General features: G+C 35.7%; 1 protein-coding gene across 18 annotated transcripts in view; it reads right to left on the reverse strand.

The window, feature by feature from the left end:
* Positions 1-17,571, reverse strand: part of LOC141394831 (galectin-4-like) — a 112,121-nt gene that overhangs the window by 61,607 nt on the left and 32,943 nt on the right. For 5 of the 18 annotated variants that reach the window (XM_073969772.1, XM_073969771.1, XM_073969769.1 and 2 more), the window contains exon 2: positions 15,196-16,045. The exons of 11 other annotated variants lie outside the window; for them this stretch is intronic. In XM_073969772.1, coding sequence (XP_073825873.1) covers positions 15,196-15,795 — 600 coding nt within the window. In that variant the 5' untranslated portion in view covers positions 15,796-16,045. Of the gene's footprint in view, positions 1-15,195; positions 16,102-17,571 lie in introns of all 18 variants that reach the window. 2 more of the 18 variants (XM_073969768.1, XM_073969767.1) reach the window with 1 other exon arrangement.

A 17,571-nucleotide genomic window follows, 5' to 3' on the forward strand; every position in this document is an offset into this window, starting at 1 on the left:
GATTATTGTACCATTTTGGTCCTGTATGACCTTAAAAATTAACTTGAGTTTTTCTCGAATCAGGCAAATGGCGTATGGAACACTTAAGCATGACACCGACGATATGGTAACCCTTTACCTCTCAACACCCTCTCTCATGGACAAACTGACAATTGTCGCAAGGAAAATTGCCTAATGTAAATATTATTTTTGTTAGTAGTTCAACCCAAGGCACATTTATACAAGGTAGCAGTGACAATCAGCTGTATTCTTACTTTTTTTGTAAATTTAGTTTTCAAAATGTAATAGGGTCTACTCATGAAATTTGAAACTTCTAAATTTGCTACCATAAAATTCTTCTTTTCACCGTAAACGTGTAACAACAATGACCTACGACAGTTCTGTATGCTTTATATTTACATTTTGATTCAAATTTGTCTATTTTAGAGGATTTTTAAAATGCATTTATGTTTTTCCTGAACACATTTTTGGAACCACCCTATTATTCAATATTTATCTTTGACAATTAATTTTCAATAACAACAATGTTGTTTTTGTAAATTTGTCAGTTGTTGTAATTCATGCATTTACCTTATATGAATTTGCCTTGGGTATAACAAATTGACACAATTTTCATTCACCTCTGGTAGATGCAATCGTCCTCATTGTTTTAAAAGATCCGATGTACTGAGCAATTTAGGTTCTAGGCACATGTGAGTTTTCTTGGAGAACATAACTACTTTTTTAAGGTCCTGTCGAAAGAAAATGAATGCGAACGAAAAACACCTAAACTTTGCTTTTCATGGTAATATTGACTTTGTTTTTGCTTCGAGACAACTACAAAAATTGTAAATCATACACGAATTTAGTTAGTGTTAATATAAAGCAAGTTTTAATTCATTTCTGGACCAAAGTTTTAATTCATTTGCTCTGAAAACTTAAAAATAATATTTTTCCGGTCAAATTTTAGTGTTTTTTAATTTTTGTTAGCAGCTTAGCCAATTTCATGCACAATTACAAATATTGTAATAAATATTGAAATTTCGGTGTATGTGAGGTCCTTATAGGGCATTTTCTATATATCTGCGCCCGTATGGGGTTTCAGGCCCTTCCGGGGTCTAAAGCGCAGATGTAGCAGCTATTAAATAGTGCTAGGAAGTACAACTAATTTATTTACTAAGATTTTAGTGGTAAAATTTACGGTAGAACTATATAAGGTAACAGCGAAACCCAGCTGATTGAATTGGGCTGTATACAGAAAAAACAAATTCATTCAATTTATGAATAGTGTTCAAAAATGTTTTCCAATGTTCAGATTTTTACATTGTATGAACCTAATTCATAAATCAATAAATACTGGTTTCTTTTTTGAATGAAACATATACATGGGATATGGGATATATGTATATTTTTTCAAAATATGAACCAATCCATTCATTTCAAAATAATCTTCTTTAAAGCAAGAAAAAGTTACTTATATTCAAAACTCTGTTTATATTTTTTATAAATTTATTTTTTCTATATAAAATTTGTTTTTTATTTTCGATTGTTTGAGTGGAGTATTCCTCCATTGGCTCAACTTCATTTATTACCCTCTATTACAGAGAGTAATGTTTTTCAAAACGAACTGACAGTGTTGCAAAATTTTTTACTGATCGCTACCAATATCATGATTTCATCCCGGCGAAGGGAATTATCAATTGGCTTCTCAGTTTTTGAAATTATGCCTTTTTAGCGAAAAACCGAACTCTTTAAGTGTCTAGTATTCTCATATGAATGAGAATCACACTCACTTTTCGGCTTTTCCAAAGAAACACCAAAATCAAAATATTTTGCAACATTTTGTTTTTTATTTTATATCGAAATACGTTTTTTTTTAGTTTTTTTTTTCTACTTTTTCAATTTTGTAATTATGTGTATTATTGTTCTTTAAACGTTTCTCTTCTACTTGATTTTTCCTAATGAATTATGTTTTCTTGTAAATCAGAACAATGTGAATCATTATTATATTGAGTCCATCAGCACTAGCTTGATTTATTAGATGTTGCATTTATATTAAAGGAATTCAAAAAATGTATATGCGAAATAATGCAATTGCTATAATGAGTGTTTTCCGACAACAAACGAAATTTATAAGTGGTGGCTTTGTTGGTGTGGTAGGTTTGATTTGTTAGTGGTGGTTTTTTAGTCTGTTGTACTTTGTTACAGAAGTCAATGTGCGTGTAGATACGATGGAGGGGAGGAAAGACAAAAACAATAGAAGCAAAACCACCACATCTTTATAGGCAAAGCATAGAAACCGGTTTTTGAAAAAAAAGGTGAATGTCGGGGAAACTAAAAAATGTATTTTTGTATTTTAGAAAAGCATTCATACTTTTGCAAAAATAGTATTGTGTACATGAATTCAAAAATTTGTTCATTCACCTTAAAAGAGGTGCGTTCAAATTATGGACAAAAAAAATATGAACTCTGTTTATATTTTTTATAAATTTATTTTTTCTATATAAAATTTGTTTTTTATTTTCGATTGTTTGAGTGGAGTATTCCTCCATTGGCTCAACTTCATTTATTACCCTCTATTACAGAGAGTAATGTTTTTCAAAACGAACTGACAGTGTTGCAAAATTTTTTACTGATCGCTACCAATATCATGATTTCATCCCGGCGAAGGGAATTATCAATTGGCTTCTCAGTTTTTGAAATTATGCCTTTTTAGCGAAAAACCGAACTCTTTAAGTGTCTAGTATTCTCATATGAATGAGAATCACACTCACTTTTCGGCTTTTCCAAAGAAACACCAAAATCAAAATATTTTGCAACATTTTGTTTTTTATTTTATATCGAAATACGTTTTTTTTTAGTTTTTTTTTTCTACTTTTTCAATTTTGTAATTATGTGTATTATTGTTCTTTAAACGTTTCTCTTCTACTTGATTTTTCCTAATGAATTATGTTTTCTTGTAAATCAGAACAATGTGAATCATTATTATATTGAGTCCATCAGCACTAGCTTGATTTATTAGATGTTGCATTTATATTAAAGGAATTCAAAAAATGTATATGCGAAATAATGCAATTGCTATAATGAGTGTTTTCCGACAACAAACGAAATTTATAAGTGGTGGCTTTGTTGGTGTGGTAGGTTTGATTTGTTAGTGGTGGTTTTTTAGTCTGTTGTACTTTGTTACAGAAGTCAATGTGCGTGTAGATACGATGGAGGGGAGGAAAGACAAAAACAATAGAAGCAAAACCACCACATCTTTATAGGCAAAGCATAGAAACCGGTTTTTGAAAAAAAAGGTGAATGTCGGGGAAACTAAAAAATGTATTTTTGTATTTTAGAAAAGCATTCATACTTTTGCAAAAATAGTATTGTGTACATGAATTCAAAAATTTGTTCATTCACCTTAAAAGAGGTGCGTTCAAATTATGGACAAAAAAAATATGAACGGAATTAGTAAAAAAATCATACTTTTGTTTTTCCTGTGTAATGTTAGTGTCGACATTTTTTACAGTGTTTTATTTAACTTGTTTTGGTGTCCGTTTAGTTCAAATCTGGTAACTCATTTTTAACACTGTTGCAGTTGACCAATCGAACTGAAACTTTGCACACTTTTCAGATTTAGATGACAATAAATGAATATGAAATTAAAATAGAGATTGGTCCATTTTACAGGTAAAACTTTGCACACTTTTCAGATTTGGATGACAATACATGAATATGAAATAAAAACCAATATTGGTCCATTTTTAAGATTTTTAAAGTGTTTTATTCAACATGCTTTTCAAATTTAGTAACTCATTTTTCACACAGTTGCAGTGGACCAATCGAATTGAAACTTTGCACACTTTTCAGATTTGGATGACAATACATGAATATGAAACCAAATCCAATATGTGTCAATTTTTTCCTATAGCCCCCATATAGCGGTACCACCCGATTTAGTTCAAATCTAGTAACTCATTTTTAACGCAGTTGCACCTGACCAAGTAATATGAGGATTTTATCTTCATTTTTAGTCCGAATTGGCTTTAACTTGGCAATGGGACCCCCCATTGGTACAGAAACTTCCTCACTAAAAATGATGGACATAGGGACAGGTTTTGGTATAGCCCCCATATAGCGGTACCACCTGATTTCAAGTGTTTAAGGATTTTATCGTAATTTTTAACCCGAATAGGCTGTAATTTGGCATTTGGGGTTGCCAATGGTACTGAAACTTCCCCACAAAAAATTATGGACATAGGTCCAGGTTTTCGTATAGCCCCATAAAGCGGTACGGCCCGATTTCAAGTGTTTTAAGGATTTTATCTTCATTTTTAGGCCGAATTGGCTGTAACTTGGCATTTGGAGTCCCAAATGATACAGAAACTTCTCCACCAAAAAGTGTTGACATAGGTCCCCCCTAGTGGTACCACCCGATTTCAAGTGTTTTAAGGATTTTATCTTCATTGTTAGCCAGAATTGGCGTTACTTGGCATATGGAGTCCCCAATGGTACAGAAACATCCCCACCAAAAATTTTTGGTATAGCCTTTATATAACGGTACTACACGATTTCAGGCATTTTAAAGTTTTTATCTAAATTTTCGGCCTAAATTGACTATAATTTTGTTCTCAGTGGTCAAAAAAATGTATTTACTAAAAAGTTAAAAATTAAAAATAATTTAAAACAATTAAGTTTCAGTGTTTTATTTAGAAATGCACTTAAAACTAGAAAATAATTTGTCGCTTAGCCTCAATAAATATATTCTTTCTCATTATGGAATCTCTCAAATAAAACGCTTGCATTTAAATTATAAATGGTGGCAAAATTAAACGGCAAGCGTTTTATTTGAGAGATTCTATCATGAGAAAGAATATATTTATTGAGGCTAAGCGGCAAAATATTTTCTAATTTTAAGTGCATTTCTAAATAAAAAACTGAAACTTAATTTTTTTATATGTTTGTTTATTTTCGATGTATATTAGAGATATATATTTTCAAGAAATCAAGTGTGAAAAATATTATTTTTTTTTTTAAATTCCAATAATTTATAGACACTTCCTTGTTTTGTCAAAGACATAAATACAACAAGATAAGACATTTTTTTGCTATCATTCTTCAGTGAATGGCTTTTGAATTTAACATAATGTTATATACGATATGGTGATATAACATTTTTTTCTTTTATACATTTTTACGTATTTAACCGAATTTACCGATCCAATTGACATAGAATTATTCTTGAATAGATCCTTGAATTCATAAATTTCGTTTCTGATACCATTACATGAAATATTCCTCCTTGGTTGCGATTTTGAATTAACTGCAACCTGTTAAGGGTAATGTTTCTATACAAAGTTTCGTAAACATTTTTTTGTTGCATGCATTTTGTCATGTCTTAGTTGTATTTATGTCTTTGGTTTTGTTTGCATATACCCATGGTAGAACAAGAAAAGGTAGCAGCAATACCCAGCTGACTAACTAGGCGTTTACACACAGACAGTATTGCCAAGGCAATAGCAAAGTTACAAACCATTTTCACCAATACATTCATACTTTTCTCTATACATATTTAAAAATTTATAAATGTATTTGTGAAAAAGGTTTGTATTTTTGCTAATGCCTTGCCAATACTGGCATTTGTAAACGCAGGGTGAACTGGGTTGTAGTGTTAGTGTCAAATTCCATTCGACATTTTATGTATTTATTTCTATGTTCGATGTATATTAGGGATATATACTTTTCAAGAACAAATTTATTCACCAGAAAAAAAAACTATTTCCCATAAAGACGACTTCATATCATTGACATGTAACCTCCTCCAGGTCCAAACGACATGCCGCACACTAAAACACCGCTTATAGAGGCGGTACAATATTTGTTAATATGTGTGGTATTTTGTTAAACTTGAAAAGAATAAAGCCCTAATAAACATGTGCTTTTTTGTTTTCAAAAGCAAATGATTGAAACAGCTTATCTTTTTTCAATGAATTACCAGCGACCCAAAACATGTTTGCAAGTATTCTACTTTCTGCGAGAAATTATGCATTTAGTGGAATGATATGGAAACATTCAAATTGAAAATCTAACGAGTTTTCATTCATGTTTTCCAAAATATTCAATCAAATGTGAAAAATTATTAGTTTTTAAATTCCAATAATTTATAGACATTTCCTTGTTTTGTTTACATTTACGTTGACACTAAGGTTTACAAACAAAAACAAATTCCTTTGTGGTTGTTGTTCGAGTTGTATTTGTTGTAGTATTAACTTTACCTTGTATTTGTTCTACCATGGCATATACCGTTGGCACTAACATTACAAATAAAAAACAAATTTCTATGTGGTTGTTGTTTATTTGTACTTGTTGTAGTACCTTGTATTTCTTTTAATTTGCAAGGCTTTTTGGTAAGGCTATTGTGTAAAACACGATCCATTTGATTTGCTGATGTTATATTTGAACATTTAGCATTAGTCCCTGAATTCTTTTTTTCGTTCGAATTTTAGCGATTTTTTGTCTTGTAAAGTAATAACACTGTTCTGTATACCGATAAGAAGAATAATTTATTAACAGCAAAATTGTTGATGATATAAAGAAAGCTTTTGTTTATTTATTTGTTTGTGTACAAAAAAAAAAAAAAAGCAAAATACCTATGTGTAGTAATAACAATGTAGGGAATGCTTGTTTGCCATGCCACTGAATTGAATGTGTACCAAGTTAATTAATATATGTTTGAGTGTAAATAAATATAGGTACATAGGTATATGTTTGTAAACGATTAATAAAGATAAAATGATACCGGTTACAGACAATTCCTAACTAACCGGCTTCCATTAACAATTCGCAATTAAAATCATCCACTGACCTACTACATTTAATTGCTACATATATTAATTGGGGCCACTGTTACTTTGAGGTTCTCACAGTAATGTAGGTTAAGACGAGACGGCACTAGTTTTGACAGATTAACACTAATACATATCGATTCCATATATTGCCAACTCTAAACATGCAATGTTGTTGTTATTCTCAGATTTATCTTAAAAATGTTAACGGAAAACAAGAAATGTTAAGTACAGTCATTGAGAGCTTTTAGCAAATCATAACAGTGTGGGGAAAGGGTTGCCATTAAAATAAAATAAATACGGAAGAAAGTTTATTTAATGGAAACAACATAAGTCGACTTATGTACATTTCGGCGAATAAAAATTAATTTTGTAAAAAAAGGCTACTCTTTCAAAAGAAGAAGAAATTGACAAATTCGTATTATGTATTTGTATTTTTTATAGCGTTAGGCAATCTAGTTCCTAGTTCGAAAAAGTATAAGTGATGTCATACAATCTAACATATGAAATTACGTATACGCAGTTTTACATATAAACAATGTGGACGATTAGAACTACGTAGTAAGATAGTTCAATTGAACCACATAGTAGAGTTGGGTAATCTAGTTCCTTGTACTAGTTCCAAAACGTATGAGTAACATCATGAAATTTAACGTGTGATATTAATTATACGCAGTGTCTTCAAAGAAAAATGTGAGCCATTGGAACTGAGAAGTGATAGTTCCATATAGATCCTTTTGCACAACTCTATCACATAGATTGGTACAACTCCAATTTTTAAGTTTCAACAGTGGTGCGTATAATTACTATGATATTTAAATAATAATTATCATACGCACCACTGAACCTTGAAATACAAAATATTTAAAAAAACGCAACACAACAAGTAAGAACGGTGTTTAGTTCGGTCGCGCCGAACATTTTATATCCTCCACAACGAACTGTATTGAAGTGAATAGGAACAATTAGTATCCTTTCGTTTATGAAAGCACTAAGCTCTTCCTCTTATGCCTTGCAGGAACAGAATATCTTAACTGATAAAACTCCCTTTAGAAGAGCTCATATGGGGCGTCATCGTTGTTCTTTCAAAAATTTATATCAATATTTACAATTTTCCGAATGGGCCTTTTTATCATCTGGCAACAGAGTACTCTGTATATACTAGTATTTAACTACAGCTATCTCTGTACGAAAAATTTGCAAAAAAAACTTGAAAATTTACAAAGTTGGAATATACCGACTAGACTAACACCCTGATATAGATAGTTTTTTTGCGAGTAAGTTGCTATCTTCTGGGAACACAAAATTCCAATTAAAACCCAATTCGGTAGACAAAAGTGACTTAGATCTTTAATAAAATCTTAAATGGAGTCACATTTATATGAAGGTTATACCAAAACATGCCCCAATAGTGTCTGATTTTTGCAACAGATATTTTGCACTTGTAAGTGTTATGTAGTGTTATGTACATATATATGAAGACGTGTACCTGTATCGAAAATTATCTTCTGGAATATTTATATACCATACATGGAATACCTAATTTCAGCACTTCGGTCGGATATTGAGGTCACTACTATCAAAATACCGAAAATGACGAAGTACTGTTCTATGGGGACTATATGAAAACGTTGACGTTTACCGACAAATTTCATGTGGAAAGTTTCAAACCTCCAACGAAGACTAAATGCCCATTTCAAAATACCGAAAATTCTACGGTGGATTGATATATAAAGACATGGATCTATACCGACTAATTTCAGGTGGAAATTTTAATACCTTCAACGACGACTGAATACCAAATTTCAGACATTTCGTTTGAGAAATAAGGGAGGTATTGTTCTATGAGAACCATATGAAGCGTGAACCTCTGCAGACAAATTTCAGGTCGAAAGTTTTATACCCCCAACGAAGACAAAACGTAAATTTTCAGCCATTTCGGTTGGATATTGAGGCCACTACCTTCAAAATACCGAAATCAGGAGGTACCGTTCTATGGGGGCTATATGAAATCGGGGCGCTATACCGACAAATTTTAGGTGGAAAGATTTATATCTTCAACAAAGACTATATGGCAAATTTCTGGCATTTCGGTGCGTTCTATGGGAGCTATATCAATACCATTTTCAATACCAAATTTTCTAGGAGTAACATAAACTTCTATACCAAATTATAAAGTTCTATCTTAAATATTCCGAGCTGTATCTTGGTTTCAACAGACAGACCAATGGACTTGGTTTATGCTGATCAAGAATATATTGGGAATTCTGATTGAAATTCGACACTTTTGCAAAAAGTGATTTTTGATTTCCTTATTATACCCTACACCACACTGTGGTAAGGGGTATTATGTCTTTGTTCATGTGTATGTAACATACAAAAGGAAATGAAATAGACCCATAGTTCCTTTTGGGGATATACATATAATCACTTTCTGAGTCGATTTATGCATCTCCGTCCGTCTGTCCATGTATTTTTGTTCGCAACGTACAGGTCGCATTTTTTGTCCGATTCAGCTAAAAATTGGGGACTACAATTTTTTTAACCAGAGGAAGAACGCTATTGCTTTTGGTGAAAATCGGTTCAGATTTGGATATAGCTCCCATATATATTTTCGTCCGATTTCACGTATTTGCTGCACCAAACACGCTATATACGCCCACTTTTGATGAAATTTAGAATGTGTGACTGAATTTAGTCTACAAATAAGTGTGCCAAATTATATTGAAATCGGTTCAGATTTGGATATAGTTCCCATATATATTTTCGGCCGATTTCACGTATTTTCTGTACCACATACGTTATATATGTCCGATTTCGAGGAAATTTGGAATAAATTCGGTCTGGAAATAAATGTACCAAATTATATCCACATCGGTTCAGATTTGGATATAGCTCCCATATATATTTTCGCCCGATTTCACGTATTTGCTGCACCAAACACGCTATATACGTAAGATTTTGATGAAATTTGGAATGTTTGACTGAATTCGGTCTAGAAATAAGTGTCCCAAATTATATCGAAATCGGTTCAGATTTGGATGTCGCTCCTATATATATTTTGGGCCGATCTGTCTAATTTTGATGACATTTGGAATGAGTGACGGAATTTTGTCTAGTAACAAGTGTGCCATATTATATAGAAATCCCTTGATATACATATATCTCCTATATTTTACATATTCACAGTGGTGTAGCGTATCATATAGTCGGCCCGCCCGACTATAATCCTTTCCGTACTGTTTTTTTTTTTTTTTTGCTGTGTTGATCCTGGTCCTCAGCAAAACGTTTCAGTACATTTTCAGATTTTTTGACTAACGGTTCCATAGATATCGCACCTTGAAAAAGTTGAATTCTGTAAAAACTATATACATACATATACTACTACAAGGTCTGGCGAGGATGAATAAGGATGTTCCAATGGACGATTGGTCCGTAATCGCCACTGAACCCCCGAACAATAACAGCATGAGTTTGGTTCTCTCTATAATAGAGGCCGGAGTGGAGGCACTAGAGAGACTCGGCAACAAACTGTTCTTTGGCGTGAGGGAAGCCAAAGTAAAGATACTAAGGTCGCATGGCCCGAACGGAGAAGACGATGCAGATGACATCGACGACGCCGGAAAGCTGCTAGATAATATGCAGCTGGAGGGGCCATCAACATCAACCCCACAATAAGATGATGCTCAAGGTCGTGCAGATCAATCCGAAGCACTCTAGAGTCGCTTCAGATAACCTGCGGATCCTTTTAGTAGAAGAGGATCTTGACATAGGCATCATCCAAGAACCCTACGTTTACGAAAACGAAGTAAAGAGTCTTAATAGCAGAGGATATAAAATATTATACATGAAGGATAACGGTAAGCCTAGATCATGTCTAATTGTTAAAAATAAAATAAACGCATTTTTATGTCCAGAGTATAGTACAGCGGACTTCACCGTTGCAAAAGTGGAACTGGACAATGGCAAGCAGTTCTTTATTGCCTCTTGCTATATGGCCCACTCAAGGGAAGCCCCACCAAGCGAGGTCTGGAGCGCCATGGAGGCCATACACCCACTCAACACCATCATCATTGGCTGCGATGCAAACGCAAGGCATTCCCTATGGGGCAGCACAGAAACGAACGACAGAGGTGAGTCAGTTCTAAACTTTATTAATACTAACAATCTTACCATATGTAATAGAGGTACTAACCCAACTTTTGTATTTCCAAGCTCGGATAACTTTAGTGGGTGGCAGGAGGTCATTGACCTCACACTGGTATCCGATAAACGTAATCTAGAAATAGCTAACTGGATAGTATCCGATAAAAAATCGTTCTCAGATCACAATTGGATACTATTCAATATATCAGAAAAAGCAACGTCAATTAAATGCTTTCGCAACCCGAAAAGAACGAACTGGGAGAAGTTCAATAGGGTTTTGCGGGACAAACTACCCAGCATTCCACACAAAAGCGGGTATAGATAAAGCTGTATCTATTTTGGAGAAATCTCTAGATACATCTTTTAAAGTATCATGTCCTAGGACGCGCTCGAAAAAGCACTATAGATCATGGTGGACATACGAGCTCTCTTAACTGCGTAAACAGTCACGGAAAGCCTTCAACGACAGCTACCAAAGCGGATCCTGGCAGCCATACAAGGATAAGCTAAAGGAGTACAAAAAGGCCATAGCCAGAGCGAAAAAGCAATCATGGATTGAATTTTGCGGAGCACTAGACAGCACCAAAGATACAGCCAGACTAAGCTAAGTTATGGCAAAAGGACACTCGAATCCCACATATATAAAGAGAAAGAACGGCACATGGTCTGATAACTCAGCCGAATCTCTTGAAATTCTGCTTACGACGCATTTCCCAGGCTGCTCTGATAGAACCAGCGAAGTGCAATCCAATACTAATACAGATATAACCGATACTGAAGTCGATAAGATAATAAGTCCGAGTAAAGTTACATGGGCTATTAACAGCTTCTCTCCCTACAAATCTCCGGGGCCAGATGGTATCATACCAAAAAAGGCTGCAAAGTACGGAGACTATAATAAATCCTTGGCTAGTGTACATTTATAGTAGATGCATATCCCTTAACTACGTTGCTGCGAGTTGGAGACAGGTCAAAGTTGTCTTCATACCCAAAGCAGGAAAACGTAGTCATGAAAATGCTAAAGACTTCAGACCCATAAGCCTTTCATCATTTCTACTTAAGACGCTCGAAAGACTCATCGACGTGCATATTCGAGAAAAGATGGATAGCTCAAAGAACATATCTTCCAGTCAACACGCCTACATAAAGGGACGCTCGACAGATACAGCCCTACACGAAGTCGTTAGGACTATCGAGAAATCCTTAAAACATAAACAATGCACCTTGGCTGCTTTTCTTGATATAGAAGATGCCTTCAATAATGTCAGTACAACAGCAATAAAACAAGCTCTAGATAACTTTGGCGTGGAATCATTCATCAGTAGCTGGATAACCACCATGCTGCAAAGTTGAGTTATTACTGCCTCACTAGGAAACAGTACGCTGTCAAAGCACGTAAACAGAGGAACTCCACAGGGAGGAGTTATATCCCCACTGCTTTGGCTCCTTGTCATTAACGAAATCCTTATCAAACTTGACCTTATGGGGATTAAGGTGGTTGCTTATGCGGACGATGTGGTAATACTCGTCTCTGGTTTGTTCCCATCCGTGATAAGTGACATCATGAACGGGGCCCTGAAATCACTAGATACTTGGACCACAAGCTGTGGACTGGGTGTGAATCCAGGGAAAACTGAGATGGTACTATTCACTACAAAGACCAAATATTCAATACCTAATCTACCACGACTAAGAGGTCAAGAAATACCCCTATCAGATCACGCCAAGTACCTAGGCGTCATCCTAGATTCAAAGCTATCATGGAAACGTAACATGGAACATCGTGCTCACAAAGCAACCGTTGCATACTATACGTGTCGCAAAATGTTTGGGAGCCGTTGGGGCTTTAAACCTAAAATGGTGTTATGGATGTACACCAGTATAATAAGACCAATTCTCACATATGGAGCACTAGTATGTTGGCCAGTAGTGGAAAAGAAAACTACACAGAAAAAACTATATAGCATACAAAGATCAGCATGCATCGGGGTGACGGGGGCAATTCGGACTTGTCCGGCTGAAGCCCTCAATGTTATGATGCACATTCTGCCAATAGACATACACATCAAAGCAATTGCAACATGTAATGCGGCAAGGCTGCGGGCTCTAGGAGTATGGAGCGATAAAGCCTACAGACATGCGTGCGTGCTTCACAAACTACCAAAAGAAATAGCAACTACTGCTGATTACTGCGCTCCTACAATGACTTTTGATCAGCCTTTTGAAGTCAAATTTCCAAGCAGGAAAGAATGGAATATTGGATCACCAATGACAGATCATGACATCAATGTATACATAGATGGTTCCAAGATGAAATGTGGAGTCGGTTCTGGTGTCTTCTCATATGATGCAAATATATCTACATCCATAAAGCTACCTGACGACTGCAGTGTTTTTTAGGCGGAGATACTGGCCATAAAGGAAGCTTGTTTTATTCTCTTACAACTCCACACACCAAACTCGATAGGAATTTTTGTCGACAGTCAAGCGGCACTCCTTGCACTAAATTCAAACTCTGCCACATCGAAGCTAGTGAAAGATTGTAAAGAAGAACTTGCTAAACTAGGGCGTCTGTCAAGAGTAACTCTCACCTGGATCCCAGGCGATAAGGGGCTGGATGGGAACGAAAAAGCGGACGAACTAGCCAGAGCAGGATCCGCCTCTAACGAACTCCCAAAGGCGTCAGTCGCAACACCAATGGGAGTAGCTAAAGGGGATATCTTCAAATACTATCTATCATTGGCCGAGAGTAGATGGGACAGAACGGAAACATGCCGAATATAAAAATCTACATGGCCTCAATACAACGCCAAACGCACAAAGTTCCTAATCAGCAAAATCGACGGAACCTGGCAAGACTTATTGCAGTGTTAACCGGTCACTGGGCTATCGGTAACCACGCAATGCGCTTAAATATACCACACAACGACCACTGTCGCAGCTGCGGAGATGAAGAAGAGGAGGAAACTGTTGAGCACCTCCTCTGTTCCTGCCCTGCACTAATGCAACGACGACTTAAAGCTATAGGACAGCCGTTCCTTCATAATATCGCCGAGATAGCCGAAGTAGGTCCGGGAGACCTTCTACGGTTTCTCAACTCATCAGGCTGGATTTAACTGCCAATTTAATATTACGAAATAACAATCCTTGAACGAGTGGTGTGGTTTTCAAAACGGTATTCCTTACATACTAATTGAGGCTATAAAGTGTAGCCACCACGTAAACCAACCAACCAACCAACCATATACATACATATATGCAAAGAAATACACACTAACTACGATTATGCCAAAATTACGTTAGGGACATTATTCTCTCTGTCGGAATCAATGACAAAACTACATAAAACGATAGGGAACCAATTGTTACACCATTTTGATTACTAAAATGGCATAAAAGCCAACAATTTGGAAATTATTCGATTATTGTGGTGCATCATTTTCAATGCTCAATTAAAAAATGCTCATTTTTTTAATTTCCGGTAAAATTTTAGTATGTTAATGAAATATTTGTCTATGGCATCTTAAACTTTTCAGCCTACAAAATTATATTTTGAATTGTTAAAAAATCTCAACTCGTTTCGAAGTTATCAACGCTTAAATTTGTTTATTTCATGTGACATCATTTTCGGGGACAGTCACTGTATATACATATATATTTTGAAAAAAGTGTCCGATTTCACTCAGAAATACATAAGATTGAGGGTATAAAAAAACGGAAGTTTGATAATACACTGCATTGGCATCACTGAAGTGAATTTGTTCTTCGCCGTTTCTCATACTGTTAACAGAATTTCTCTCACACTGAGAGCTTTTGAAAACTTAAACAATACCTATAACCGTTATAGTATAACACCAATAACGAAACTTAAACAGCTGTTGTTGGCATTTTTGCGCTTTACTTACGTTCTACTAAACTTAGTACAACGACGAACAAAGTGTGAAAAGAAAATGTCAAAAAATAAAGCGTATCATATGAGAAGGTTCTGCGAAAAACAAACAACAATGCGATAAAAGCATAAAGAAGAATGAAATGGAGAAAGAAAAACAAGAGACAAACAAACACACACACATCAATCAACCCACCACTAAATATTCAATGAAAATAAAACAACAACAAAAATGTCAAGTATTGATTAAATGGCAACAAAAAATCCCTTACATGGTTTTCAGATTACAGAGACCCCAAAATGAAACTATTTTAAATAAAGTGAACATCATAAAATTGTATATATGCTTACATCATCCTCAAAGCCATCAATGATTTCAACTTCTTCTGGTTCGAAATAATTTTCACGAAATTCTGCATTCATGCGTTCCCCCAACAGAAAATCCTCTGTTGCACTGCTGCCTTGTGCTGCGGATGACTTGATGCCAAACGAATCAATAACCTCAAAGGCTTCAGAAGATGCCTCAATGGCACCAAAATCAATTCCAACTCGTTGCATTTTTCTTGTTGTGGATGTGGTGGCACTTATTAATTGTTTAATATTGTCAACTGGGTCCACTTTGTCCAGTGGTTGTTGTTGCTGTTTCTGTTCTTGTTGATTATTGGCACTATTTTTTGTTGTTATTTGGCTATCAAATTTAGCGGTATTCTCCTGAATGTCACTTTGTTTTTCACTTATCCCACTACTACTTTTATTATTGACACTCAGGCGGCGACGATTGTAGTAATCCAAGTGGAAATCACGCAAATACTGTTGGTACAGCAGTAACCGCTTTCTGTATCTCAGATACTTTAGGGTTCTTTGATAGTCAAAATTACAATGCTGGAAGGCATGTGTGAATACGTACAGATCGTTTAGTGCACTGCACAGGCAGAATATTAAAGCGGCCATAATGTGAAGAGGAGATATGAAGAAGATAAAAGTACAGGGAGAGAATAAAAATGCTGCTGACGTCTATTTTTCTCTGTCACTGATTACGTTTTATTTTTGTTTGTTTTCCTTTGTGCGCTGTTTTATCAATGTTTTTGTTGTAGTCTATTTATTTTTCTTTCTTTCACTTTTAATTCACAAATATTTGCACCACTGATTTTTAAACATTCTCTATTTGAATTTCTATAGTGTCTTATATTGTTGTTGCTTTCTGTTTTGTACATTGACCGAGACCACTCTCAGTAAAAACGACTCTTGAACACAGTACTGGTACAGAATATTGTAAAGCATAAATTTAGGCATTCAGTGTTGTGATTTACATTACCAATTAATGATTTCAGATTTAATTCCATATACATTGGAATCGAATCATTATTTTCCAGTTTCACGAATTCTAACGATTAAGAAAAGTCGATCAACCCGAAATGGCTGCAGTAGACTGGGTGACTTGGGAAGTAGAAGATTTACGAACATCTGTCCTCTGTATGTTCGACTTCATTCATGGTCCCTTGCCATCAGCGAACAGCTTGAAAACACTTTTATCTATTTTAGGAGGTGACATAAAAATTCTTATTAGCGATTTCAACGCAAAAGTTGGTAATAAAAGCTGCAACCTCAACTCTGTAATGTAAATCTGTACCTTGGACCAAAGAAGGAACGACCACAGAGACAGGCTAATAGACCTACATATGTGCCAGACATCACCTATTCATCGGCGGAACTAAGTTCCCACATAAAGATATACATAAATATATGTACTTGGGAGACCCCAGAAAACCGCACACGCAATCAAATCGACCACGCATTTGTGAGAAAACTTTTCCTTGGTTGTTTCCTGCGCTGATATTGATAGCGATCACCACCTTCTTGTAGGCAGTTTTAAGCAATCCCACGAGGGCAACTACTTGTTCGTTTTCTTCTTTATTTTTATTTTGGGAGCGCCATATCTCGGAATGCCTGCTTCGGAGTTGTGGTGAATACAACGTTCTTCGCCTGGGGGTAGTGGACTTGCATTCCTACTGCACCAGTCTGTCCAGTACAGACCTATCTCGCCTGAGCTAGACTCTAGGGACCCATACTTGGAGTGTATGGGGGTAGCGGTGAGTTGTGGAACCACCGAGATAGAACTGCTGAATGTGTATATCCCGCCGATTAATAGCTGTGCGCACGTTATTAGCCTAACATCAGACCTCTGTTCAGAGTTGATAACCGGCTGGTCCTAGGGGATTTTAATGCGCATCATGAGTTATGGCATTTAGCCCTAGAGAATGACCATAGAGGCACAGATCTGGCAGAGCAAATACATAGCTCCACATTCTGCACTGCGAACGAGGACGCACCCACCAGGATTAGAGGAGAGTGCCATAGCTCGCCTGACATATCCATCGTGTCACTCGGTCTGACGGATGACGTGACTTGGCACATTTCCCTTGGTCCGGACCTTCTCCCAATCCTCATCTCCCGACTTCATAACATCTGAAGTGCTGCAACATTGGAGCCGGTTGTAGTAAATTGTGGACAACGGTTAAGGCGCTATCGAACCCTGGTAGGAGAGATGATCGGACATCTGTCATGTTTAACGGCGTGTCTGTGACAGTCCAAAGCGGACCTGACGGAATTTCAATGGTGATGCTAAAGCAGTTTGATGACCCGGGAGTCGATGACCCGGAGACGATTTCACTTCTATCGCTAGTAGCAAAGATACTCGAGTCGTTCAGTTCAGTTACCTGTCCATGG

The sequence above is a fragment of the Musca autumnalis genome, unplaced genomic scaffold, assembly GCF_047663935.1.
Source record: "Musca autumnalis isolate F117 unplaced genomic scaffold, ASM4766393v1 scaffold_2, whole genome shotgun sequence".
Classification (NCBI taxonomy): Eukaryota; Metazoa; Arthropoda; class Insecta; order Diptera; family Muscidae; genus Musca; species Musca autumnalis.